The sequence below is a fragment of the Ogataea polymorpha genome (assembly GCF_001664045.1).
Source record: "Ogataea polymorpha strain NCYC 495 leu1.1 chromosome Unknown OGAPOscaffold_4, whole genome shotgun sequence".
Classification (NCBI taxonomy): domain Eukaryota; kingdom Fungi; phylum Ascomycota; class Pichiomycetes; order Pichiales; family Pichiaceae; genus Ogataea; species Ogataea polymorpha.
In genome coordinates, this window is record NW_017264701.1 from 126,578 (window position 1) to 151,362 (window position 24,785).

Sequence of the window (24,785 nt, forward strand, 5' to 3'; positions counted from 1 at the left end):
CGCGTTTTTTTTAGTCAGCATGGATCTCTACTCGATCCTCGAGCCTGATCATCAGCTTACGAGCACCAAGTCTTTGAAGCTCGTCGAACTGAACTCTGAGGTTTTGCAAGCAATAGAAAATAAGGCTGAGCTACGTTTGAAGTCTGCAACCAACAAAGACTATCCGGTGCTAGTCACTGCGTCAAAGACCTTCAAAATTCGGCAGAAAAACCACTCTAACTGTGTTCTACTTCTCAGCGAGCATAATGGTGACGCCTCATCTTACGCAAGGTTCTCAAATGAGCTTGTACTGACGCCTACAGAGCCAACCATAAATTTACGTGGAATATCAGTTCTCACACAACTGTCAGAACTGACCAAGAATGGAGTAACCACCTTGGAGAGCGTCCTTGAAAATTCTCCAATGTCCGAGCAGGAATTTGCGCGTCTGCGTCCTGAGCTCAACCTCGTCGAGCTAGAAGGAAACGCCTACGTTCTACACGAAGAACTTGTACGAGATTGTCTCAGCAACATACTGAGAGCCATTATTGAAGAGCTGGTGGAGTCCGGCAACGAGATAAACATAATGACGCGGCTACAATCACTCAATAAGCAATGGGTTATGGATGTGGTGGAGAAGCATCGGGAGGAGTCGTACCCGCCAGAGATTACGCAAACGGTGCTTGCCAAATATACCAAAGACTCAGACGGGCAACTGGCATTTCTCAATGAAAAAGTTGTGCGACTCTACGGCATTTTGCTGCTCAAGAACAACACACACGAAATGAAGGAAGACGACTTTGCGCTCAATCTAAAACTTACAATGCCTTTCAACTATCATCCGGACATCAAATTGGAGTATCTCAAGGGGAATTTCATTACCGAAAATGGGTTTATCAGATACTTTGCAGAGTCGGATCTGAGTGAGAACCCTGTGGAGCGCATCTCGGAGCTGTTTAAGCTAAAGAAAGAGTGGAAGCTTGAAGATATCGAGCCGTTTGTGGCAAGAATCAACACCAAGAAAATAAAGACCGATAAATTCCTCATCAAGTATGCAAAGGTTAGACGCGTGGGTAGGCAGACAGTGGTGTGTGCGAAAACGTAGCAGGAGTTTATATTATATTAATATTCTAAACGATCACGCAACAGCCGGATTTCTCGCTCGACTTTGCGGCAGATGCACTAGTCTCTGGCTTTTTAGCGTTTTCAGACTCGGTGGTCGATGCTTTCTTTTCCTCGGCAGGAGCTGATGCGGAGTTCTCGCCTGCTGGTTCAGACACCTCCGTGGCACCAGTCTTGAGTGGAGCAGCGAGTTTGGTGGCAACCTCCGCAAATTCCTGTCCCTGTATGTAGGCTGTCTTCAACTCCAGTGCAGTTGGTACTCTGCTGCCATCACTACCAGCAATGGTGCCGGCACCCCAAGGCGAGCTTCCTTGCACCTCATCCACATTGCTGAGTTCAGAGTAGGCCTTGGCGTAGCCCAATGGCACGTAGATCATACCGTGGTGAGACAGGAAGCTCAAGGTGTTTCTGATGGTCGTCTCCTTGCCTCCACCAGTACCGGTGGAGGTGAAGAATGCGGCTGGCTTATGGTACAGAGCACCAGAGGCCCACAAGGCACCGGTAGAGTCAAACAAAGAGGTCATTTGCGAAGGAGCTGCGCCGAATCTGGTTGGGAATCCAAAAACAAAACCATCATACTTGGTGAGATCCTCAGCCTTGATTTCAGGGATGTCCTCCGGTTTTTCTGGGGCATGAATTAACTCGAGCACGTCTTGGGATAAAGTCTCTGGGCCTCTGAACACCTCTGCTTCAGCACCAGCGGATTCGATACCCTTGGCAACTTCTTTGGCCAGTGTGGTAATGTGGCCGTATGTGGAGTACGTGATGATTGCAAACTTGGCCATGCTGGAAAATTGCAAACACAAATTGTGGTTTTGTTTTTCGAATAAATATGGCTGAATAGGTCGGCTATAGGGCCACGTCTCTTGAGACAATCTTAGTAAAGCGCCGCCCGATTTTTAGTCTGAACCATCTATTGTTTGTAATGCTTACTAAGGTGCGCGGCCCTATACAGAAAATTCTAGTGCATTTCGCCGTTCTTTTAGTAATGCTTACATGATCTTTGAGCCACGGTGCTGAACTATTTTTTGGAAATTTCGCGCAGCTGTACACCAAGGATATAAAGTCGCCAGCATTCCACTAGTCTTTCAACCAGTAACTCATATCTCGTCATGGCCAAAATCGCAATTGTTATTTACTCTCTTTACCACCACATTGCCACACTCGCTAAGGAAGTCGCTAAGGGTATCGAGTCTGTTGGCTCCACCGCAGACATCTTGCAAGTTCCAGAGACTCTCACCCCTGAGCTCCTCAAAATGCTCCATGCTCCTGAGAGACCAGACTTCCCAACTGCCACTGTCGATGCTCTGAAGGAATACGATGGTATTATCTTTGGTATTCCAACTAGATTTGGTAACTTCCCATCTCAATTGAAAGCTTTCATTGATGCTACCGGTGGACTGTGGGCCACCGGTGCCCTGTACCACAAGACTGCTGGTGTTTTTGTCTCCACTGGAACTGGTGGAGGTAACGAGGTGACAGCAGTCAACGCTCTGTCCACTTTCGCCCACCACGGTATGATCTACGTGCCATTGGGCTACGCCAAGGCCTACGCTGAACTCAGTAATGTGGATGAGGTCCATGGTGGTTCCGCTTGGGGTGCCGGCACCATTGCTGGTTCCGACGGGTCTAGAACTCCAACGGAGCTCGAGCTCAAGATCGCTCGTATCCAGGGACAAGAATTCGCTACTGTCACGGAGAAACTCTCAAAATAGACGATTTATAAATGTACTAAAATTAAGGTGCTAATCTTAAAAGCTCCCAAGGCTCGTCTGTGGAGGAACGGACGTAAGTAAATCTATCGTGTAGTCTGCTTTTTCTGCCTTGCCAGAATTCGATTTCCAGCGGAACAATTCTAATACCACCCCATTTTGGTGGACAGGGAATCTCCTCGTCCTTGGCCTCGGAAAACTTTTGCTCGGCCTCCTTGTATTTTTCCTCGAGCTCATCTCTATTCTTGATTATAGAGGATTGAGGCGATGCATGCGCGCCGATCTTCGAGCCTCTAGGACGAGTGCTGAAATAACGAGAAGACGTTTCATAATCGACAAATTCCACAATACCTTCAACACGCACTTGTCTTTGCAGATCCTTCCAGAAGAAGTTAAGAGCTGCGTGCGGATTGCTGCGAATATCCTTGTTTTTCTTGGAGGTGTCGAAGTTGGAGTAGATAATAAATCCCCGGTGGTCTAGCTCCTTGAATAGCACCACACGAGACGAAACTCTGCCGGAAGGCAACTGAGCTGTGGAGAGAACGGCAGACTCTGGGATCGGGTCTGTAGACCCACCCTCGCTGGCTTCTTTAAACCATTTGGTAAATTGCGCAATAGGGTCTCTTTCCAGATCAGAGACATCCAATTGGAATTTTTCGTACTGATAAGTCTTTGGTGCAACTATATGTTAGTGCATCATTGTGCCTCATACTTACAGATGATCGGGTTGCTCTCCCCTGGTTCTTCTTTCAAGTCTAAATTCATCAAGTTGATTGTGGTGTTATCTTTTTATAAGACTAATTAATCCCCAGACCTGCCGACGGGACGATAAATTATTTACTCTACTTGTTCCGTAAATTCCTAAACATCCTGGCTATGGTCTTGTACAAACTTATACAAGAATACCGAAGGTCCAGAGAATCCGGGAGTACCCTCGCATTGCTAAATCATGACTGGAATCCGATGGTCACCTTTAAGGCCATTCGTGAGTCCGAGAAGAATCCTCTTCTTTACATCCATTATGCCATCATATTCATAGTATTTGCATTTGTGCTCTACATAATTCCAGTTCCGTTTCTGGTCAAACTTGCGATCCCTGTGTTTCTGCTAATTCTGGTGATAGTGCCCATCATGTCCCAGTTCTTCAACTATGGGCTGCCTGTTCTATGCTGGGTGGCCCTTTTTTTCTCTTCAAAATTCATCCCGCTGCAACTTCGGCCACCAATTACAGTGAAAGTGCTACCGGGCATGGAAACAATTCTCTACGGCGATAACCTATCCCAGCTACTTGCATCCTACACTTGCACATTTTTAGACGTGTTGGCTTGGATTCCCTACGGAATTTTACATTTTTCATTACCGTTTGTTGTGGCTGCAATGATCTTCTTATTTGCACCACCAAAAACACTTAGGCTGTACTCTTTCACCTTTGGATACATGAACTTGGTCGGAGTTATAATCCAGAACCTTTTATTTGCGTGTGCTCCTCCATGGTATAAAGTGTTGCATGGATTGGAGAAAGCTAATTATTCAATGAAGGGGAGCCCTGGAGGGCTGGCGAGAATCGACAAGATTCTGGGAATAGACATGTACACCTCAGCATTCACAAATTCGCCATTAATCTTTGGTGCATTGCCATCTCTGCACTCTGCTTGCGCGAGCTTGGACGCTCTCTGGCTATGCTATCTGTTCCCCAGGTTTACACCTTTGTGGTGTGTCTATGTGTGCTGGTTGTGGTTCAGTACGATGTACTTGACGCACCATTATTTCTTTGATCTTACCTTTGGATGCTCACTTGCAATCGCCGCATTTTACTCGACGAAGCTTGCCGGAAAACTCCCGATTAACAATAAATTCTGCCGATGGTCCTACGATCATTTGGATCTCTTCGACCCAGTTAAGGAAGACCCGTTGGTCACAGACAACAGCTTTCTCATTGAAGACGATCTCGATGTGGACGACGACGTGCTATTCGATGACACCAGCATTGAAATGCGCGATATAAGCACTGCATAGTCACTAATCTTTGGCCAGTTTCCGCTTGATTTCTTCGTAATGTCGTAAGTCTCTCTCGTTGAATCTCACAGCTTGTGCGTATTCTCCGAGGATCCGGTTCGCTTGCATGAACTTCGCTACGCACCGGTCTGTACAGGACGATTCACCTTTATTCAATTCTGCCTCGCCATACTCGTCCGGAATGCATTTGATTAGGCACTGTTTCTTTATTGTATTAAGTGTCGTATTCATGGCGTCATAGTGAAGCTCTGCCAGCTTCATGCGCTCGGAGTTCACCTCCAGGCCGCTGAGTTGGGGCTGATTTAGGAAAAACGACATTATAAAATATTTTTCAGTCCCCAACCCCTAAATAACATTCATGAGTGTGCAACAGATACATTTTTCCCGAGAACCATGGCCAAAGATACTCGGTCACTTGTTCAATGTCTTGACAGTATGAAGCAGATTTACCATTGTATTGCGATGCTGGTTTGGAACAGTTGTATCGACAACTGCAACCGTCTCCTTATGGTGTACGGGTGTTGTCTTAAAATGCGAATAAAAATACTACCCACGGGTTATCAATTTCTTTAACTTGTGTGTGTCTCTCTTTAGCAACTAACCATTCCTAAATCAACTACTGTATTTGTGTGCAAGGACAACCCCAAAATGTTTTAAAGGTAAGTACTGGTGTCTTTGATTGTGCGACCGTCCTCTAACATCTAGTTCACTGCCGCAGCTGATAAATCTGCTCGGGAAGGAAAGTCACCTTCTCCTGGGCCTGCATCAACTAATCGAGACACACACATCTTGCCTAAAAAGTTTGCCAACTCGTTGAGTACTCTTCCCAAACAAGACTTAGAAAAGCGTGATATATACGGGAGAACTTTACTACATGTCGTTTGCTTGACAAATAAAAGATACTTGTTGGAAAAGCTTTTGAAAAACCCTAACTTGAACATATCCATTACAGACCTTGAAAATCACTGGAATTGTTTGCATTATGCCATATTCTACAAGAATTTTATTATTGCTCAAATTCTCATCTCTACCAAGCAGTCTTTACTTCAAGCTAAGGACCGCGAAGGATTCACGCCCTTGGACCTCTTGAGTAGCGAAATCGACATCCAGAAGCTGAAGTGGGTACCTGAGAGTATAGGCAAACTGCAACGGCCAAAGATCAAAGGGGTGGTGGAGGAACCTACATATGGCGCTGGCGAGATCAATCTTGAGAAAAGGTTTGTGGGAGATCTGTCGTTCCGAACGAACAGCACTGCGAAATCATTCCAGCTTAGCAGGGGAGGTTCAAATATTGTAATGATAGATTCTGTGAAGGATGTCGGTGAAAGTTCAAGTCATTTGGCACTTGTGGACATGAGAAGACTCAAGTATAAATATGGTGACCGCGATATATACCCGAGCCTTTCGGAGAGAATTTCATTTCCCAGAATTCGAGACGTCAAGATGTCCAGACACCATTCAATTGTTCTGACCACAGAACCTCGAGCCAATATATTTGTCAAGGGACTGGGCACCCGTGGTCGTTTGGGATTGGGGAATGGACAGCCTCAAGACGCTTTTGTTGGAATTCCCGCTTTTGAAAATGAACGGGTTTTATTTGCAGATGTGAGCAATGACCACTCGATATGTTTGACTGAGCGCGGCAACGTGTACACTTGGGGCTTGAACTCTTACGGTCAATTGGGCTATCAAGTTGACTTGCTTCCTCATCAAACAGAGGCTTGTATATCTATTCCAAAGCTAGTCAACACTGGAGACCTGAAGAAACAGACAAATTGCCAGATCTTGGGAGTCAGTTGCTCTAAGTTCCACTCTTTGGTTTATACAAAAAACGAGATCTATTTCTGGGGTTTGAACGTTGGTCAGTTTGGATTTAGTCCTTCAGGAAATGCAAACAAAGTTCCTGGCAAAAATGGTGTTGGTTTGATCCAAGTGAACCCACGGAAACTGACTTTCACCTATGGGGATATCAGGCATGTCTATGCTGCGGACAGTTTCACAGTTGTTCTGAACAACACCAACGAGCTGCACTTTTATCTCAACGGCTTCCATTCGAAAGTGATACCACCGCTGCTCAATAAAATCGACTCGAAGTCCTTCAACACGTTCCGTCCGCGTGTCCTTTCGCAAAGAAAGTCAATCTCGAAAATGGTGGCGCAAAAAGGATGCGACTCGTGTCTTCTTTTGCTCGATAACGGTGATATAATGCAGCTCAATATGGATTTGAAAAGCTTAGATAATACCTTATTCCAAAAAAGTGTTCGCTTCACCACCATCTGGAAGGCCTCAAAAGAGCACTTGCGATGCACAGACGTTGACATGGGCAATGATGGCTCTATTATCATATCTGTGCAAGACGGCTCTGCATATAAACGTATCAAGCGTGCTGTCGTGAAGGACTCCAAGTCTTCACATGGCTACATATCCAAGAAGTTCAAGTTCTCCAAAATTGTTGGTCTCAATAAGGTTGTCAGGGTGGTTTCTGATCCTCTGTTTTCCAGATTTGCGTTTATTCGGGACGATATCGATCTTATACCGCATAGGCTAGCCAAATCGTCTATTCTCCAGGATTTCTATCGCCTGTCGCCTTTGAGCGAAATTCAGGATGATCGACCTGTTCAACGTCGGGTCATAGTCAACAAGGCGGATGAATCATATATGTCGTTGGACACCAGCTTTAAGACCAACTTTGTATATAAAACCAAGGTTTTGGACGTTGGAGAAGAGGAGACTTTATTGAGACAGCGACTCGTTGAAGAAGATTCAAAAGCGCCATCACATGACATGGTAGTCAATTTCAAAAACTCCAGGTGGACACATGAGAAGGAGAGCATTGATACGATAGCTAGTATCAATGACGATGACGTTGTTCGTGAGATTCTGAAGTCGGAGAACATTGATTATTGGTTGACGATGAGGGATTTCGCAAAAGGGAAGTACTATGACTACACAGTTTCTGTTGATGGTGTTAATATAGACGTGCACCGAGAAGTCCTGGAGCTGCGAAGCGAAGTTCTCAGCGGCCTAATTAATCAAAGTGGCAGTTTGGAGCGTAATGGTGTTGTGCTCACCAGTACCCCAGGAAATCTGAAATTCACCGGGAATGTCACCCTCTGTGCGGTTCTTGTGGCACTACACTTTTTATACACAGACCAGTACCTCGACGTGTGGACAGACTACCCGTTGGGAAAAACTCCCAAGCATTTGCAGGAAAGCAAAGCAGCTTTTGAGAACATAGCCAAAATGTTACGTATTATCTCTCCTATCGGCCGTGTTGAATGTGCGAACCCTTTGCGCCGTGATTTGGAGAATTTACAGGGCGACTGTCTGATTAAGTTGCAAGACTCCGACGTGACTGTTTTCAAGCCGCTCATAGTTGCCAGGAGTGCATATTTTGAAACAATGTTTTCCAGTCGGTGGAATATGGACTCTGCCTCGATACCTGAAATCAGTTCGATCGTGTTTGGGGTAATTTTGAAGTACTTTTACGGTGTGGAATATGATGAATTATTCGGTGATTTGGAACAAATTGTCGATGTCACCTCGTTTATTAACTTCGCACTGGATGTCATGGATGCTGCTGAGCAACTCATGTTGGACGAACTGAGCGATATTTGCCAGCTGCTGATAAAGGACTTCATCAGCTTGGACAATGTGCAATACCTGCTCCGCCACTCATACAACATGAGGGCTTCCAAACTGTTTGCCAACTGTTTGTGGTTCATGTACAATAACTTGGACGTTCTTCTTCTTGACCCCTGTTTTGCTGAGATGATCGAAGAAGAAGAGAATGCGTTTTTGAACACCGTCAATGATGCCATGAAATGGTTTGCAACCCTCAAAAACCACCACCGTGAGGCACCTGCTCTCTATCTGACGGAGAATCCTGAGCTCATTCGCGAGATGGTTGACGACATGGACAGTTACAACGCGCATTTCATTCATCCTTTGCTTTGGGATGTGTCCAGACCCATATTCGATGAGCAGACACCAGCACCGAAAGTCGGTTCGGCAGAGCGGAGAAGACGTTCATCTGCAAGACGCCTTGAGGAAAAGAAAGCCAACGTTCCTGGTGCAACAGCGAAACCACGCACTTTGTCCAAGGTGCTTCACTCTCAAAAAATGGTTTTGCAAAGCACTGAAGAATTTGATGAAAATGCCATTGCAGATGACGAGACAGATCAGGATTTTGTCCAGGTCACAAATAGGAAGTCCTCCTTTAGGTCCAGCTTCTCTGCATCCAGTCCGACTTCTATGCAGAAAAGCGGCTCAATCAGCAATCCGAAAAAACCTTCGCCTCCACCAGTGTCACCCAGCAGCTCTCGCCACGCATCTGTCACCATTCATCAGGATACCCCTAATACCAGTGCAGGAGTTTTCTTAACGCTTGCCGAGTCCTATGGTTCTCCTGGAACTCCTGGACTCAAATCCACCAGCCCGGCTCCCCCTGTTGTCAAGGCAAGCTCGAAGAATATGCCTCGACTATCGCAAAGGGAGCGGATCAAGAGAGGCAAGCAGCAGCAGTCCTCACCTACTAGCTCCAGTATCATGAACAATATCAATGTATGGGGAGCTTCGCCTCCAGATACTCCTTCAAAGCCTTACACGCTGGTCGACCAGACTTCCGTACTTGCATCTGTGCCGTCTTTCGAAAGTGTTTTGCTAGAAGAGAAGATGCTTCAAGAGAAGCAGAACCCTCAGCCGGTGAGATCCTTCGAAGATATACAGAACGAGGAGCGCTTTGAGCAATGGTGGGCCCAGGAAAGCGAACGTGTGCAAAGGGAGCTCCAGCGGGCTCAGGAGGCCGAGAAGCCTCGTCAAGTTCGCCGAAACAGCCGCAAATTCTCCAACTCTAAAGACAGTAGTCAAAGAGACGGCTCCAAAAAGATGTCCAAAAAGCACTATCAGCGTCGTCCTGAGAGGAAAGTTGAGGTTAAATGATATATACTCTGTATTTAGTTGAATTCTAGGAACTCTAATTATCGCTCTCGTCGCTACTTTCGCCATCATCGCTGGCATCGGCAAACCAGCCGAACTTGTTGAGATCTACGAAGTACTCACCACCACGCTCAGAAACTATCACACCTTCTCCTCTAAGGAGACTTGCCTGCTCCCTGACTGCGTCTGCCCGTTCACGTTTTGAAATCATTCCTTGGGAGTTCACGACCCGCCACCAGGGCAAACTCTGGAACTCGGGATCATCAAAGAACCTAGAGTACGTGGTGAGGTTTTTTAGGGACATTCCAACTTGTCTGGCATTCTGCGGCCGGTATATTCGACGCGCAATCTGACCATAGGACGTAACCCTGCCATATGGTATCTTACAGGTTTCCGTGAACACGGAATGGTGGAAAACAAGCTGCTCCCCGGTTGGCTGTCGCATGGTGGAAATAAGTGCACAGCCTGAAAGCAATAAATTAAAAGTGAAAAGTCGAGTTGTTCTTTGTAGGCGAATAAACAAACGATGCCGGACAAGAAGGAGACTTTGGAAGAACGAAAAAAGAGATACTTCCTCCAGGAAGATGCCAAAACAGAACGGCTGAAAGACGTCAAAGACAGCACTAAAAGGTTCAAGTATCTATTGAACCTTACACATCTGTTCCGGCACTTCATTGATTTGAACGCGTCGAAGGATAAACAACTGATGAATTTGATTCGCCAGATTGATTCGCAGAAGGGCAGCGGAAAACCGAACAAAAAGGCTTCCTCGGGACGAAGACGCAAGTCAGAGAAAGAAGAGGATGCAGAGCTGATCCACGACGAGGAATACGAGGAAGAGACTACTGTTCTGACCGAATCGCCAAGCTACATTCAAGGAAAACTACGGGATTACCAAATTCAAGGCCTGAACTGGCTCATATCGTTGTATGAAAATAGGCTTTCGGGTATTCTTGCCGATGAGATGGGACTGGGAAAAACATTGCAGACGATTTCGTTTCTTGGTTTTCTACGCTATTACAAGGGAATTGACGGACCCTTTATTGTCGTAGTCCCCAAATCTACTCTGGATAATTGGAGACGAGAATTTGCTAGATGGACACCAGAGGTGAATGTTCTTGTTCTTCAAGGAACGAAAGAAGAGCGTGCAGAGCTGATAAATGATAAACTGATGCAGGCTGATTTTGACGTCTGCATTACCTCCTTTGAGATGGTCATTAGAGAAAAATCGAAACTCGGCAAAATAAGATGGGAATACATCGTTATTGACGAAGCCCATAGAATCAAAAATGAGGACAGCGCGTTGTCCCAAATCATTCGTGTATTCTACTCCAAGCATAGACTTTTAATAACGGGTACGCCTTTGCAGAACAATTTGCACGAGCTTTGGGCGCTTCTGAACTTTATACTGCCAGATGTTTTTGGTGACGACGAGGTGTTCAACGAATGGTTTGAGAGTCAGGGAGAAGAAGATCAGGATAAAGTTGTGCAAAAATTGCACAAGGTTCTTTCTCCTTTCCTTCTGCGAAGAGTCAAGAGCGATGTGGAAAAATCCTTGCTACCGAAAATCGAGACCAATGTGTACGTCGGCATGACTGATATGCAAATCAAGTGGTATAGAAATTTGCTCGAAAAGGATATTGATGCTGTCAATGGCGCTATCGGAAAGAGAGAAGGAAAGACAAGGTTGCTCAACATTGTGATGCAGCTGCGTAAGTGCTGCAACCATCCGTATTTGTTTGAAGGTGCAGAGCCAGGTCCACCTTATACAACAGATGAGCATCTGGTTTACAACAGTGGTAAGATGATCGTGCTGGATAAGCTGCTTAAGAAGCTACAAAGCGAGGGTTCCAGGGTCTTGATCTTCTCTCAGATGAGCAGATTGCTAGATATCCTGGAGGATTACTGCTATCTTAGAGGCTACCAATATTGTCGAATTGACGGGTCCACTGCACACGAGGAGCGAATTCAGTCGATTGATGATTTCAACAAGCCAGGTTCTGACAAATTTATCTTTTTGCTGACGACAAGGGCTGGTGGCTTGGGTATTAATTTGACCACGGCTGATGCTGTTATTCTTTACGATTCTGACTGGAATCCTCAAGCGGATTTGCAGGCAATGGACAGAGCTCACAGAATTGGACAGAAAAAGCAAGTCAAGGTGTTCCGTTTCGTGACTGAAAATGCTATAGAGGAGAAGGTCTTGGAAAGAGCAGCACAAAAGCTGCGTCTAGATCAGCTGGTGATCCAGCAGGGTCGTGCTAATAACAAGGCCACTTCACAGACCATTGGTAACACCAAGGATGATCTGCTTGGAATGATTCAACATGGTGCGGAGGACGTCTTCAAAAACAAGGTCAACTCTGTAGGCTTGGATACCGATATCGAGGCCATTTTGAATAAAGGAAAACAAAAGACAGAGAGTCTGAATCACAAGTACGCAAAGCTCGGGTTAGACGATTTACAAAATTTCACATCAGACTCCTCGGCCTATGAATGGAATGGAGAGAATTTTGCCAAGAAGGAGCATTCCACTATAAACTTGTGGGTGAATCCAAGCAGAAGGCAGAGAAAAGAACATCAGTACTCTATCGATAACTATTACAAGGATGTGTTGCAAAACGGTCGTCCGTCCCCTTATAAAGGACCTAAGCAATATAACATCCAAGACTTCCAGTTCTACCCTCCTCAGTTGAAAGACTTGTTGGAGAAAGAGCAGCTCGCATACAAAAAAAAGATCGGCTACCAAGCTCCGCTTTTAGACGGTTTAGACAGCGAAGATGAGTTTGTGGCCAGTGATGACGAAACAAAGACTGATCAGCGTGAGCGCATGGAGAAAAGCAAGCAAAGGCAGCAAGAAGAGCAACAAAAAATTGACAATGCTGAAGAGCTAACTGAAGAAGAGCAGAAACAGAAGGAAGAGTTGCTGACTCAAGGGTTTGCGAACTGGAACAAGAGAGACTTCTTGTCGTTTGTTCATAGCTGTGCAAGACATGGATCCAAAAGCTACGCGGCCATTGCTGCAGATCTGCGAACCAAATCGGTTGACGATGTCAAAACTTATAGTGAGGTTTTCTGGCAACGGTACAAGGAAATTGACGGTTGGGAGAAATATGTCAATCAAATTGAACAGGGAGAGAAAAAAATACAGAAGGTTTTGATGCAGCAAGAGATTCTTTCTGAGAAGGTGGGACAATATGATGCCCCACTGCAAGAAATGAACATAATATATCCTCCCAACAATTCGAAGCGACTTTATACGGAAACAGAGGACCGCTTTTTGTTGATGAAAGTCAACGAATATGGACTGAGCAGGAAGAATTTGTATGATTTGATCAAAGCTGACATCATGAGGGAAAACGAGTTTCGGTGCGCTTTCTATTTCAAGTCTAGATCGAGCATCGAACTCAGCAGAAGGGTTGCAACGCTGCTCTTGGCCATCACCAGAGAGGCCGAGAATCCTGCTTCGCTGAAACGCAAACCTGCTCATAAAAAGGTGGCGGGTGCTGAAAATGACAGCCGGCAGGTGTCGGTGGAACCGACGGACTCTGAGGAGCGAGACCTCAAGAAAGTCAAAAAATAGAGTATGTTTCGTGAGCGTCGATCGGCGCGTCGATTTTATATCTACCCCTAAAACGTTGTGCTAGAAATAAAAATGAGGAGTAAAAAGGGAACCAGCTTTGTTGTTAGTCTGGTTTGTTTGGGTGGTTCTTCAAAAAAGCTTTGGTAGATAGTACTACATATCGTTTTCCAATCATAATAGGCCATGTTTGGGGAGCGAACAATACTGGGCTCACGGTCTTGGGCATTTTTCCTTAGGAAATGTGGGGAAGCAGGTAATCGAAGATTCAGTACGAGCGGGTTCCGTTTCCAAGATGTCGAAATCAAGGTTGATGGTGTTAGTGTGAAAATTGAGGCAGGGTCTTCAATCATTCAAGCGGCAGATAAGGCTGGTATCATGATCCCAAGATACTGCTACCATGACAAACTGGCTATTGCAGGAAATTGCCGTATGTGTCTTGTTGAGATTGAGAAGTCTCCCAAAATGGCTGCTGCCTGCGCCATGCCGGTTATGAATGGAGTGTCCGTGCTCACGAATTCTGAAAAGGTGAAAAAAGCTAGGGAAGGAATTACAGAATTCCTGCTGTACAACCACCCTCTTGATTGTCCTGTGTGTGACCAAGGTGGAGAATGTGATCTCCAAGAACAAACACTCCGGTACGGTTCTGACAGAGGCCGTTTTCATGAGGTGTCTGGTAAACGAGCTGTCGAAAACAAGGCCCTTGGCCCGTTGATCAAGACGTCGATGAACAGATGTATTCACTGTACTCGATGTGTGAGATTTTTGAACGACGTTGCTGGGGCCCCAGAAATGGGAAGCACCGGTAGAGGCAATGATCTCCAGATTGGCACTTATGTGGAGAGAAACGTGAACTCCGAAATGAGTGGGAACGTGATTGATTTGTGTCCTGTCGGAGCTCTGACTTCGAAGCCTTACGCTTTTAAGGCACGGCCTTGGGAATTGAAGCGTACTGAGACAATAGATGTGACTGATGCTTTGGGTTCTGCTATACGTGTGGACAGCAGGGGTTCTGAAATCATGAGAGTTCTTCCTAGACTGAACGACGAGATCAATGAGGAGTGGATAAGTGATAAAACCCGATTCAGTTACGATGGACTTTCAGTTCAAAGACTGACTAAGCCAATGATCAAAGTGGATCACATGTTTGCCGACGCGACTTGGCACGATGTGTTGAGCCTGATCAAGGAGAAATACGAACAACTGAAACCGGCCGAAAATGAGGTCAAAGGAATTGCTGGAGCTCTGGCAGACGTTGAGAGTATGGTTGCTCTGAAAGATTTGATCAACAGAATGAATTCTGAAAACCTAAGTCTTGATGTTCCCATCACCAATATTCCATCGATTGATTTCCGCTCTAACTATCTGTTCAATTCGACCATCGAGCGCATTGACGAATGCGATCAACTGCTTTTGATTGGCACGAACCCAAGGCACGAGGCGCCTTGCTTAAACGCAAAGTTGAGGAATAGATGGCTTAACTCTAACATGGAGGCTTCTTTGATTGGTGAAGAATTTGACTCTACCTTTGAATACGAATACTTTGGGTCTTCTGCGAATGATTTGGTCAATGCATTAAAAGGTAAACTTGGTGATAAGCTAGCGAATGCCCAAAATCCCATGGTTATCGTTGGTTCCGGTGTGTTAGAAAATAGGGACTCGCTCGCAATTCAGAAGATCCTTTCCTTATTCGCTGCCGGGAAACCAAACTTCAACAACGATGATTGGAAAGCAATCAACTTACTCCACAGAGAAGCAGCTAGAACTGGTGCCTTGGACATTGGATTCTACACCGAAAGCCCCAAGGTGAAGTCAGCTAATTCAAAGATTGTTTTCTTGTTGGGTGCAGATGAGGTTGATCCCACAACCATCCCTAAAGATTCGTTTGTTATTTACATTGGTTCTCACGGAGATGTTGGTGCTTCTTTGGCAGATGTGATTCTCCCGGGGGCAGCATTCACCGAAAAGAGCGCGACTTACGTTAACACTGAAGGCCGTGCTCAACTTACCCGTGCGGCTCTTGGACCTCCAGGTTCTGCTAGACAAGATTGGCAAATTATAAAAGCCATAAGCGAATACGTGGGTCTTGGGCTACCGTATGAGCACGAAATGCAATTGAGGTCCAGAATGTTAAACATTGCTCCACATTTGGTGAACTACGACGTTGTTGAACCCACGTCTACCGAACTTTACACTTTGAGCTTGAATAACGCTGCCACCGTCAAAGTGGGTGCTATCAAAGGTGATACCTTGAAGAATCCTATAGAGAACTTCTATTTCACGGACGTCATTTCTAGAAACTCCAAAACCATGGCCCAATGTGTGGGGAGCTTCGGACCCAAGATTGAGAAGATCCAGGACGAGAACGCTCATCTTTACCTAGGTATCACATGAGCCCACCAATGTCTCTATTTATTCTCATTATTTATTACTATGACATCAATCTTTCAATCAACGAACGCGTGACAACGGGGCAGAATTCCGGGGTGGGCGAGAACAAATGCAGCACATTGATTTCTCGACTTTTTCTTACTCGGAGCAGATGATATACAGGCTGCCACGTTGTTTATCAGTAGAGTGGTCTCAAATTCATGACCTCTGGTAACAGTTTTGTAGACTGGCAAAATCTTGCTTTTTGACAAAATAGCGTAGAGCTTGTCGGACGACATCGCATCCACCTCTGACTGCGGCACCCGTGCCGGTAGAGTTATATTATCGTTTTCTGGTTGTGGTTTCAGCTGTTGTGTATTCACCTTGGTATTTTCCTGTATGGTATTCGGAACAACAGAAACTTCCTTCGGGGTGGCTTCCCGCAGCTTGACGTACTTTTCAATGACTTCCCTCCTGCTCAACGCATCTTCTGCAGCTCTAAGCCCGGCTTGTTTCAGGTTGGGTCCTTCTCCTTCTCCAATTATTTCATCACCAATCATACATTGAACAACAAAAGAAACATCAAAACCGTTTCCTGTCCGTTTGGTGACATAGCGTGGATGAAGTGCGGCTGAACCTATGAGAGCGTACAGTTGCGCCTTTGCGTCATTGTTGATATTTTTCAGATTGAATCTCTCAGTTAGCTTGGAAAGCTGCGGTGTGATGAGTTGATCTAGCCACTCTTTAATCCTGTCTAGGTTTGAGTAGTTGCTATCCACGCAAAGCCCGCCAACATATGCTTCAAAGACATCTGAGTAAATCTTGTGTTTACCCTTCTGGAACGCAGCATCCTTCGCAAAGTTCACAACCAGCTTTTCAGGAAATCCGTACTTCTCAGAGAATTCGCCCAGAGAGCTGTTACTGACTAGCTGAGAACGTAAAATGGATAATTCTCCCTCGTCGAAACTTGGGTATCGTTCGAATAGTATCTGCGTAACGAGACTGTTAATGATCGAATCTCCCAAGAACTCTAATCGCTCGTTGTTCGACTCCAAAATCTCCTTCTTGGAAAGATGTTTACTATTACTGATTGCAGAACGATGTGTAAAGACTCTGGCTTCTATGACCGGGTCCTCGATTTTGGGGAGCGGAGGCATGTCCATGTTGGGTGAATCCGTTTTGTATTCTGTATCAAGCTTTTGCTTTTTGACTTTGAGCCTCACTTTGCTTGATCCCTTCAACTTTATGCTCTCATTAAAATCTGCTATTTGCTCAAATATTTTTAGCTTTCCGTTTTCATAGAGGTCTTTCAGCCTCGCAGCGAGCTGAAGCTTCTGATTTCGCTCAACAGCGAGCATGACCTCTTTTCCATCGCTTTGTTTCTGTATGTTGGCTAGACAGTTGCGCAGCTGTTCAGTATTCAACGACTCCTTGATTATCTGACGGATGCTCTGCTGCAATTGGGTGACAGCGTATTCAATTGTGACTGCACTCGTGGATGTAAGCCCAACTTCTGGATTGGACTCTGTATCAACGCACATCTCGTCAGATGTCTCATCTGCGTGTGCTATTCTCTTGCGTTTGGACATCAAATAAATAAAGGCTAAAAAAAATTACTTAAGCCGTTGATATATATATATATATGCCGACTATCTATTATACACTGGAGTCAAAATCTGAATTTTTCTTCCTTTTTTTCGTGAGTGTGTAGTTCCTTGCGCTTCTTCGGAGGTTGCACAGACTCCTCGTCTCCGGTGCGTTTCAGATCGTATGCGAGAGTCTCAGAGCCATAGATGCTCTCGTGCTGCCCGCCCTTTTTCTCCCTCAAAACTGTGTAGAGCTTCTTAGGGCGCCCATCCTCATTTTCGTTGGCACTCTGCTGTGTTTGAGGGCTGCTTAATGGAACACTTTTAGCTTCAAGACTATTAATGAACACATCTCCTGTAGAAGCGACGTACTTTGAATCCGACTCTGCTTCAGTTCGTGAGGTGCGCTCTTCTTTGTCTTCCTCCTCTTCCCTTTGATCTGCTTCCTCCTCGCTCTCACTTTCATATATTTCTTCCAATTCACCCCACCTGGTGCGATCCACAGGCTCTGCTCTGTTTACCACAGTTCTTTGGTCGTTGTCAAAAGAGACCGTCCCGTCTGAGTTGATACGCATATAAGGATAGGCTGGCGGCGGTCCAAGCTTTTGAAATTTCTCATACCATGGGGGCAATCTCGATTTAGGTCCAACCATGCCCAGAGCTTCACGGAGCCGAGCACTCATCACACCAGGACGGTATTTGCTGACTTTGAATGGACCAAGGAGTTCGATGCTCTCCAGACCTTCAAAATAGACTTCTCCATAGCGCAGGAGGTCCGGCTTCGTCTGGTTTTTGAAAAATGCGTCGTATAATTTGTTGAAATCGATGTCCAGTTGACCCATGCGTGGCTGAACTCTTTCTCTCATTCGTTGTTTCAGGGTTGTTTCTTTATCATTCATAGAGCTCCTCATCTGTGTAATTCCCGTATCAGCAATGAATTTGGGCAACTGGTAAGGAGGCCTGTCGTAATTCCTTCTGCCCATTAAAAAGCCTTTAGCGGCGCCCCAATGTTGCGGAACAGGAATCGCATTGTGAAGTGTTTTCAGATACACCAAAAGTCGCGGGTCTGGAGAGTTAACGTCTGCCATCTCCAAAAGTTCAGGCTTGTCCGACTCAGCTTTCAAGTATGCCAATGGGATCTGGTACTTTTTCTTGAACTGACGTTTTGACAGCTGCTCGGGAAAATCATCTTTCTCAAAACCCTCGTACTCCGACTTCGTCTCTTCTGTTTTCTGTTCATTTTCATGTCCGTCCCCAGTTGGTGATTCCTTTGGCTTGTTGAATTTATCAAAGATAGCCTGGTAGTCAGCAAAACCGTCTACCGGGGCGTCTTCCACAACGACGTCCACAGGGGAGTCCGGCGCTTCCGCCCCTTCTACGTCGGTCTTGATTTCGGGAAGCTGCCGCTGGACAGTCCCAAGCGAGCCCTTCCTCTGTTTCGCCCGTTCCCTTCGGAGCTGGTTTTTGGTTTTGTGTACCATCTGAATAAAAAAATAATCTTCGGCTGTGCTTTTTGGAACATGTCTGAGACAAGCGATAATGCAAACACACCAACCTCCAACGAACCGGTCTCCAGTGAACCCGGTCTACGTGTGGACCTAAAAGAGGCACCCAAGCCGCAGTTGTCTGTGTCCGAGATCACACAGAAATTGAGCTCCGAATTGAACGACGCGCTAGACGAACTGGCAAAAATAGATAAGGCTCTCAACCGAACTTACGACAGCATCGAACGCAAGATCGGCCAACTAGTCAAACAGTAAATAGCATTTATATCTTAGATCACGCTGTGTTGAAAATCTTTCATGTTATTTTCACTACCTGTGCGGAAGCTGAGCACGAAGGTCATTTCCGCTCCGGGCTTCAACTCGGTAGAGTCGTATCTTACTTACGCGCAGGTCGTTGGAACGTCTCCGAAATCAACAGTGTTTAGGGGATCTTTGTACGAAATATCATTTGCAGACTTCCTTGCTCATCACCTAAATTTGAAACGAATAGTACTCCAAGGAGGTGCCAACGATGGAGGGATAGATATGCAAGCCACCTGGAACCTGAAGCAGCTGAAACGTGAACCTGAAAAGCCTGCAGACTCCTACTTGGGCCCTGCTCTCAAGCACGTTGTTCCATTTGTTGAGCAAAAACAGAATGATGCCTTCAAAGTGCATTTGTACGTGCAATGCAAATGCTGGAAGCGAAGCAAAATGGACGCTAAAATGGTCCGTGAGCTCACAGGGACATTTGCAGACTTCTTTGCTAGAGAAAAGCTACAAAATAGAGCGTTGGTCATGTTTGTCACTCCTACAGGTGCCACGAAAGTCGGGCTCGCAAATTTTGACTCAAGCATGGTCCCCATGATATTTGTCAAGTTTAGCGTACCGCAGCTCAAGTCCCCTGGACTAGACCCATACAACGCGGAAAATTACATCAGAGGACGGGCAGAAAGTTTCTACTGCAATCCGATAGCACAAGCACTGTTGTCCGGACTCGACTGGAAGACATTTGCAAATACAATTGTACGCAATCAGAGATAACAGAATCTTTTTTATTCTACTCAGGGATCTTGGATCCACGCTGGACGGCCTCGATCTCTCCAATGTTTCTAAGCCACTGAGAGAGTCTTGGGAAATTCTCAACTTCTTCTAATCTGCGAGAGTTGATCCAAGGCCAGGAGCAGAGATCGGCAATTGACAGGTGATCACCCACTAGATAACCTGTCTTGTTGCGGGCAAGTCTCTCTTCCAAAACAGAGAATAATCTAATTGTCTCATTTTTATATCTCTCAATTGCGTATGGAACCTTCTCCGGAGCGTAGTACACAAAATGGTGGTACTGGCCCTTCATTGGACCCAGACCAGCCATTTGAAAGAAGACCCACTCCAATTGCTCGTAATACAAGTCAGTACCGTATTCATAACTGTATTTTCTGTCCTTGTCGTATTTGTCACAAAGGTACATCATAATGGCAGCACTCTCATTCACATGGGTCACTTTTCCATTGGCGGAAACATCGGTAAGAGAAGGTATTCTTCCGTTAGGATTGAATTGGAGATACCAATCCTCCTTACACTCGCCTTTCATGATATCAATTTTGCGGACATGATAATCAAGGCCTAGTAATTCAAGCAGAATCGACACTTTCTGGCCGTTCGGAGTAGCCTGAGAGTACAGCTTGATGTAAGGAGCCTCCAGTCCAGATTCTTTAGGGTCGCTTTCGTCAATAATGTAGTGAACCATTCTTTATGAACTCAATTGAGAAGAAAACGTAGATGTTAAACCAATTTAGGGAACCGCCTTTCCTCTAGTAGACTATGGCGTGCATAGAATATTGCTATTCGGGGCCATCTTAGTAAGCAAGAGTGAGAGTCGCGTCGATCGACTCCTATATATTTTTTTATAATCTGACCTAGTTAGTGTTCAGCCATGGAAGTGTCCCTTTCTGTTGAGGAAACGAACCAATTACGGGCAAAATTGGGTCTTCCATTGATTTCTACAAATGATAGGCCTTCAGGAGATAAAAGAGAGGACAATGACTTAGATGAAACGAACAAGATACGATCACATTTAGGACTGCCTTTGATCACATCAGAAAAAGCAGATAATGACCCGGAGTATGAAAATTATCGAAGAGCGGAGGATGAACGCAGGAAGCAAAAACAATTAGATGAATTGCAGCAGCGAATAGCCAAAACCAAGAGCGATCTTCATCGGCGTAAGCTGGAATCAGGGGAAACGCTTCTAGCGAGATTAGACAAGGAAGAGAATACCGACGATGAGTGGCTCGCTAAGCTGGGCACTTCACAGCAAGTAAAAGTAGCACGCAAGAGAAAGGCAAAATTGGAGGATGATGATCTACAGGGTGTAAGCGTTGCTCATAGTAAAGAGGATTATGCGGAGCTCCTTGGAGAAAGCCAAGAAGTGGTATTCACTTTAAAAGACAGGAGTGTGTTTGAGGAAGAAGAAGACCAGCTTGAAAGTCATGATCTTGCAAACCGCAGGCGAGTAAAAGAATTTCTGGGGAATCAGGTGAACGGGGACAAGGACAGCGATAATAAAGAGCAGGATAACGTATTCAGACTCGGGGAGAAAATAATTCCAAAAAAGCAAACTAAGAAACTTGTTTCATTGGACTTGGATGATGACGAGCAGGAATCTCAGTCATCTGACTATAATGCCCCAGTAATCAAGAGATTAAAAAGTAAGGTTAGAAACAAGCGGAGTGATAAAGAAGAGCTGAAGGAAGCTAATTTTCAGCGACTGAAGCTGATCAATGAGGATTTGGAAAAGGAAGATGACATCGAGTTGAACAAATTCTTGTCTGCTTCAAGACAACAAAGACAACAATCCAGACCTATAGCGATTGAAGAACGCCAACAGGAAGAAGGGGCCGTGGTTTTGGATGAAGACGCAGATTTCTTGGAGAAGCTCAACGGTGACGACACCGTCGAAAAAACTGAAAAGGTTGAAGATGTGGCTGACACGACAGAACCCAGCTCCAGCCTCACTCATGTTTCTGAAAAACTCGCTGTGCTCCATGACGAAGTCGATGCCAATATGGGACTTTCTCGCACTCTCAAGCTTTTGAAAGACAGAGCAGAGCTCACCTCAAGATCTGACGGGTCGAAAATTAACTTGGTTTATCGAGACGACAAGGGTAGGGTTCTTAACCAGAAGGAAGCATACAAGTACCTGTCTCATCGGTTCCATGGACATAAGAAATAGCTCAAAAATTACGCTCTTCTGCTTTCAAGTTAAATGATGTAAAAAAATGGTTCCTAGCAGGATCGAACTGCTGATCCCCGCGTTATTAGCACGATGCCTTAACCAACTGGGCCAAGGAACCTGGAACGGTTGAAATGGTCTGTGGATACAAATACAGTTAGTTCAGACTTGCACGCGTCAAAATCATCTTTTCAAGTTTTTCGTGTCATGTCTTCAGATAACCATCTTAACAAAAGACAGAAATTGGAACCGATAATGCAGCCCCTGAAAGTGTATCTCCGTTCTCCGAAAGCCAAAGCACCAACTAGAGGTTCTGCATTGGCTGCTGGTTATGACTTATACTCCTCTGAGAAGGCAGTGATTCCTGGACACGGCCAAGGCCTGGTGGCTACTGACATCAGCATTATTGTCCCCGAAGGTACGTACGGACGCGTTGCTCCTCGTTCTGGACTTGCAGTCAAACATGGGATTTCAACAGGTGCCGGAGTCATTGATGCTGACTATCGTGGAGAAGTGAAAGTCGTTCTTTTCAACCACTCCAGTAAAGACTTTGAAATCAACGAAGGTGACCGCATTGCACAGCTTATACTCGAGAAAATTGTGATGGCTGAGGTCAACGAGTTGACCACCGAGCAATGGAAAGAAGAGACTACTGAGAGAGGTGAAGGGGGATTCGGATCTACTGGAGGATTTGGAAAGAAATAATCAATAGTCTGCTATAGAAATATGAATTTTAAAAGTTTCATCAAAATTAAAAAGATGCGCTTGATGAGTCTCCAAAACTCGACGATGATCCAAATGATCCAGAGTGCCAACACAATCAAGTTCTCCAAGCATGAGTACACGAGCTGGAACAACCATTCATCGTTGGTGTTTGAAAGCTGATCTTTCTTCTCCTGTATATTCCTTATCCTCAAAGTGATTGATGTATTAATCTCACCGTTTGTCCTGTCACAATAACCCAGTAATTCTTCAATTTTGTACGATTTGGCGTTGTTGAATTGATTGAATCGGTCCAAGATGGCGTCGACCTTGTTAATGGTTGTTTGCAGCGATTGCGATATCTGACTAGTTTGCGCTTGGGTGGACTCGAATGATTCGAGCTGCTTTTGGATGTCAAGGCCTTTGGCGGCAATAATGTCTTCCCGATGATAGTCTGCGATGCGGATCCTCGACTCTGCAAGAGCGAGCTTGCTTTGGAGGCCTTTGACCATCCTTTTTTGCTCCGAGAGATCATCGCAGTTTGCTGTTTCATCACTTTCTGTCGGATGCGATGGGGACAGCGATTCGCTCGATTTTCCACCTTGAAAAAGAAAACTTAGCTTATCTATACTTGAGTTGCGCGAAGAAGGGGTATCAAAATCCTCGTCACTCTTCAAGGATCTAGTATGGCCAGGAGTGCGTTTTAAACTGTTTAATCGATAGTGCTCTAGTCGAGCAAGAGATGCAGAGCTTTCGTTCACACGAGCAAGCGAACTGAGACGTCGATCGTCCCCGGAGCTGTCATCGTCTTCCTTGTGGAACTCGCCATCAAATCCAACAAACAGTTGCTCATGAAGGCTTTTCAGCCGTCTGTTTTTCTGTGGGGTCTGCTTTGCGCTGTCTAGCTTAGGAAACCAGAGTTCTCCGTTTGGCCTCTTCAATTCATGCCAGTGCTTTTCTCTCCAAGTGATATCGTTGTAATATTCGTTAAGGTTTACTTGCCAGATGAGATGCTGCTTGTTGTATTTGCTAAACACTCTTGAGGGTGGCTTGTAGTCTCCTAGAGGAAAGGTCGTGAGCTTTTCGTTGTATTTCTTTCTGATACGTCGGTTTCGTATAATTTGCAAAGGGTTGAATACTCCCTCAACTCCTTCATACAGTGGAGTCTGAGGATCAGCATCGTCGTAGTGCACTGTATTCTGATAGAGTTCGATAAAGTCGTAGTAGCTTTGAATGATGGTTTTCACTTTCTCCGCTCGTTTCCTGCAGATTTGAAACGTTTTGTCCTCGAGGATGTTCGGCTCAAATTTAGAGCGAGGCTCCATACAAATCTTTGGATCATGAGCCTGATCTCTACTTAACTTGAGATCATGGACGAGCGACTTCCGAGCGTCCAGAAGCTCCTGTGTTTCCTCAACCAGTCCCTCATATTTATTAGAATCGTTTGTCAGAGTAGAGCTGAGAAGACTGTTATGTGACTCAAACCCATTTGGATCCGCAGGTACCTTTATTGGCTTGTATTTTTTGAGGTTGAGCTGCGTATCCAGTACAACAGTCATTGCATTTTTATATTAAGAGATTTTATCTTTTAATCACACCCAAAACCCAAAAACAATTTATTTACTTGAGTTGATGTCTTACTACTTTGCCATAATTGGAACCAACGATGGTCCGCTGTATGAACTTGAGATTGGCACTTACAAGCAGTCTGGCGATGGAAAACCCAATTTTCCAGTCGAGATAAAAGAACTACAACAATTTATTGTAAACGCTTCACTCGATATACTTCAAGATCAACAGTTCAAAAACAACCAGATATTTTTCAAAAACCTCGATGCATTCTATGGCTACCAAGTATATAGCTATCTCACACAAGGAAACATTAAGTTCATCATATCAACAAATGTGAAAAACCAAGACGAAAGTATACGACAGTTTTTCATAGAGGTGAACGAATTGTACGTCAAAAACCTGCTGAGCCCCTTCTACAACGTCAATGACCCGATCCGCAGCGCTGGATTTGACTCCAGAGTGTGTCTTCTCGCTAAAAAATACCTATAATAC

At 45.2% G+C, this 24,785-nt stretch overlaps 16 protein-coding genes and 1 non-coding gene across 17 annotated transcripts; 10 read left to right on the top strand and 7 right to left on the bottom strand.

Annotated features, from left to right (window-relative positions):
* Positions 1 to 19: 19 nt before the first annotated feature.
* Positions 20 to 1,949, top strand: OGAPODRAFT_93912 (uncharacterized protein; the record flags this gene model as incomplete). The annotated part of the gene is made up of 1 exon (XM_018357432.1): positions 20 to 1,949. The coding sequence occupies one exon, from the start codon at positions 20 to 22 to the stop codon at positions 1,082 to 1,084; it is 1,065 nt and encodes a 354-aa protein (XP_018210383.1). The 3' UTR covers positions 1,085 to 1,949.
* On the bottom strand, positions 78 to 1,949 carry OGAPODRAFT_16412 (uncharacterized protein). The gene has a single exon (XM_018354411.1). The coding sequence runs from the start codon at positions 1,884 to 1,886 to the stop codon at positions 1,110 to 1,112; it is 777 nt and encodes a 258-aa protein (XP_018210384.1). The 5' UTR covers positions 1,887 to 1,949; the 3' UTR covers positions 78 to 1,109.
* Positions 1,950 to 2,169: 220 nt separating this feature from the next.
* OGAPODRAFT_16413 (uncharacterized protein) lies at positions 2,170 to 3,563 on the top strand. Its single transcript, XM_018354412.1, has 2 exons — positions 2,170 to 3,494; positions 3,530 to 3,563. The coding sequence occupies exon 1, from the start codon at positions 2,214 to 2,216 to the stop codon at positions 2,814 to 2,816; it is 603 nt and encodes a 200-aa protein (XP_018210385.1). The 5' UTR covers positions 2,170 to 2,213; the 3' UTR covers positions 2,817 to 3,494; positions 3,530 to 3,563.
* On the bottom strand, positions 2,170 to 3,578 carry OGAPODRAFT_82442 (uncharacterized protein; the record flags this gene model as incomplete). The annotated part of the gene is made up of 2 exons (XM_018356617.1): positions 2,170 to 3,494; positions 3,530 to 3,578. The coding sequence occupies 2 exons, from the start codon at positions 3,576 to 3,578 to the stop codon at positions 2,839 to 2,841; spliced, it is 705 nt and encodes a 234-aa protein (XP_018210386.1). The 3' UTR covers positions 2,170 to 2,838.
* A 114-nt stretch (positions 3,579 to 3,692) lies between these two features.
* OGAPODRAFT_16414 (uncharacterized protein) lies at positions 3,693 to 5,106 on the top strand. The gene has a single exon (XM_018354413.1). It carries the CDS (start codon positions 3,945 to 3,947, stop codon positions 4,827 to 4,829), a length of 885 nt encoding a protein of 294 aa, XP_018210387.1. The 5' UTR covers positions 3,693 to 3,944; the 3' UTR covers positions 4,830 to 5,106.
* A 368-nt stretch (positions 5,107 to 5,474) lies between these two features.
* On the top strand, positions 5,475 to 10,199 carry OGAPODRAFT_16415 (uncharacterized protein). The gene has a single exon (XM_018354414.1). The coding sequence runs from the start codon at positions 6,126 to 6,128 to the stop codon at positions 9,768 to 9,770; it is 3,645 nt and encodes a 1,214-aa protein (XP_018210388.1). The 5' UTR covers positions 5,475 to 6,125; the 3' UTR covers positions 9,771 to 10,199.
* On the bottom strand, positions 5,475 to 10,212 carry OGAPODRAFT_93916 (uncharacterized protein; the record flags this gene model as incomplete). The annotated part of the gene is made up of 1 exon (XM_018357433.1): positions 5,475 to 10,212. One exon carries the CDS (start codon positions 10,210 to 10,212, stop codon positions 9,805 to 9,807), a length of 408 nt encoding a protein of 135 aa, XP_018210389.1. The 3' UTR covers positions 5,475 to 9,804.
* Positions 10,213 to 10,293: 81 nt separating this feature from the next.
* On the top strand, positions 10,294 to 13,350 carry OGAPODRAFT_82444 (uncharacterized protein; the record flags this gene model as incomplete). The annotated part of the gene is made up of 2 exons (XM_018356618.1): positions 10,294 to 13,263; positions 13,294 to 13,350. 2 exons carry the CDS (start codon positions 10,294 to 10,296, stop codon positions 13,348 to 13,350), a joined length of 3,027 nt encoding a protein of 1,008 aa, XP_018210390.1.
* Positions 13,351 to 13,449: 99 nt separating this feature from the next.
* Positions 13,450 to 17,279, bottom strand: OGAPODRAFT_100071 (uncharacterized protein). Its single transcript, XM_018352952.1, has one exon. It carries the CDS (start codon positions 17,256 to 17,258, stop codon positions 15,795 to 15,797), a length of 1,464 nt encoding a protein of 487 aa, XP_018210391.1. The 5' UTR covers positions 17,259 to 17,279; the 3' UTR covers positions 13,450 to 15,794.
* On the top strand, positions 13,451 to 17,279 carry OGAPODRAFT_16417 (uncharacterized protein). Its single transcript, XM_018354415.1, has one exon. It carries the CDS (start codon positions 13,534 to 13,536, stop codon positions 15,739 to 15,741), a length of 2,208 nt encoding a protein of 735 aa, XP_018210392.1. The 5' UTR covers positions 13,451 to 13,533; the 3' UTR covers positions 15,742 to 17,279.
* Positions 17,280 to 17,362: 83 nt separating this feature from the next.
* OGAPODRAFT_16419 (uncharacterized protein) lies at positions 17,363 to 18,161 on the bottom strand. Its single transcript, XM_018354416.1, has one exon. It carries the CDS (start codon positions 18,143 to 18,145, stop codon positions 17,387 to 17,389), a length of 759 nt encoding a protein of 252 aa, XP_018210393.1. The 5' UTR covers positions 18,146 to 18,161; the 3' UTR covers positions 17,363 to 17,386.
* Positions 18,162 to 18,823: 662 nt separating this feature from the next.
* On the top strand, positions 18,824 to 20,583 carry OGAPODRAFT_93921 (uncharacterized protein; the record flags this gene model as incomplete). The annotated part of the gene is made up of 3 exons (XM_018357434.1): positions 18,824 to 19,059; positions 19,138 to 19,672; positions 19,731 to 20,583. 3 exons carry the CDS (start codon positions 18,824 to 18,826, stop codon positions 19,761 to 19,763), a joined length of 804 nt encoding a protein of 267 aa, XP_018210394.1. The 3' UTR covers positions 19,764 to 20,583.
* OGAPODRAFT_76433 (uncharacterized protein) lies at positions 19,140 to 20,583 on the bottom strand. The gene has a single exon (XM_018356173.1). It carries the CDS (start codon positions 20,532 to 20,534, stop codon positions 19,848 to 19,850), a length of 687 nt encoding a protein of 228 aa, XP_018210395.1. The 5' UTR covers positions 20,535 to 20,583; the 3' UTR covers positions 19,140 to 19,847.
* A 137-nt stretch (positions 20,584 to 20,720) lies between these two features.
* On the top strand, positions 20,721 to 22,019 carry OGAPODRAFT_76434 (uncharacterized protein; the record flags this gene model as incomplete). The annotated part of the gene is made up of 1 exon (XM_018356174.1): positions 20,721 to 22,019. The coding sequence occupies one exon, from the start codon at positions 20,721 to 20,723 to the stop codon at positions 22,017 to 22,019; it is 1,299 nt and encodes a 432-aa protein (XP_018210396.1).
* Positions 22,020 to 22,066: 47 nt separating this feature from the next.
* On the bottom strand, positions 22,067 to 22,140 carry OGAPODRAFT_t51. The gene has a single exon. It is a non-coding gene; the product is annotated as a tRNA-Ile (tRNA).
* An 86-nt stretch (positions 22,141 to 22,226) lies between these two features.
* On the top strand, positions 22,227 to 24,226 carry OGAPODRAFT_76435 (uncharacterized protein; the record flags this gene model as incomplete). The annotated part of the gene is made up of 1 exon (XM_018356175.1): positions 22,227 to 24,226. One exon carries the CDS (start codon positions 22,227 to 22,229, stop codon positions 22,722 to 22,724), a length of 498 nt encoding a protein of 165 aa, XP_018210397.1. The 3' UTR covers positions 22,725 to 24,226.
* A 127-nt stretch (positions 24,227 to 24,353) lies between these two features.
* On the top strand, positions 24,354 to 24,782 carry OGAPODRAFT_8259 (uncharacterized protein; the record flags this gene model as incomplete). Its single annotated transcript, XM_018356625.1, has 1 exon — positions 24,354 to 24,782. One exon carries the CDS (start codon positions 24,354 to 24,356, stop codon positions 24,780 to 24,782), a length of 429 nt encoding a protein of 142 aa, XP_018210398.1.
* Between the last annotated feature and the right edge of the window lie 3 nt (positions 24,783 to 24,785).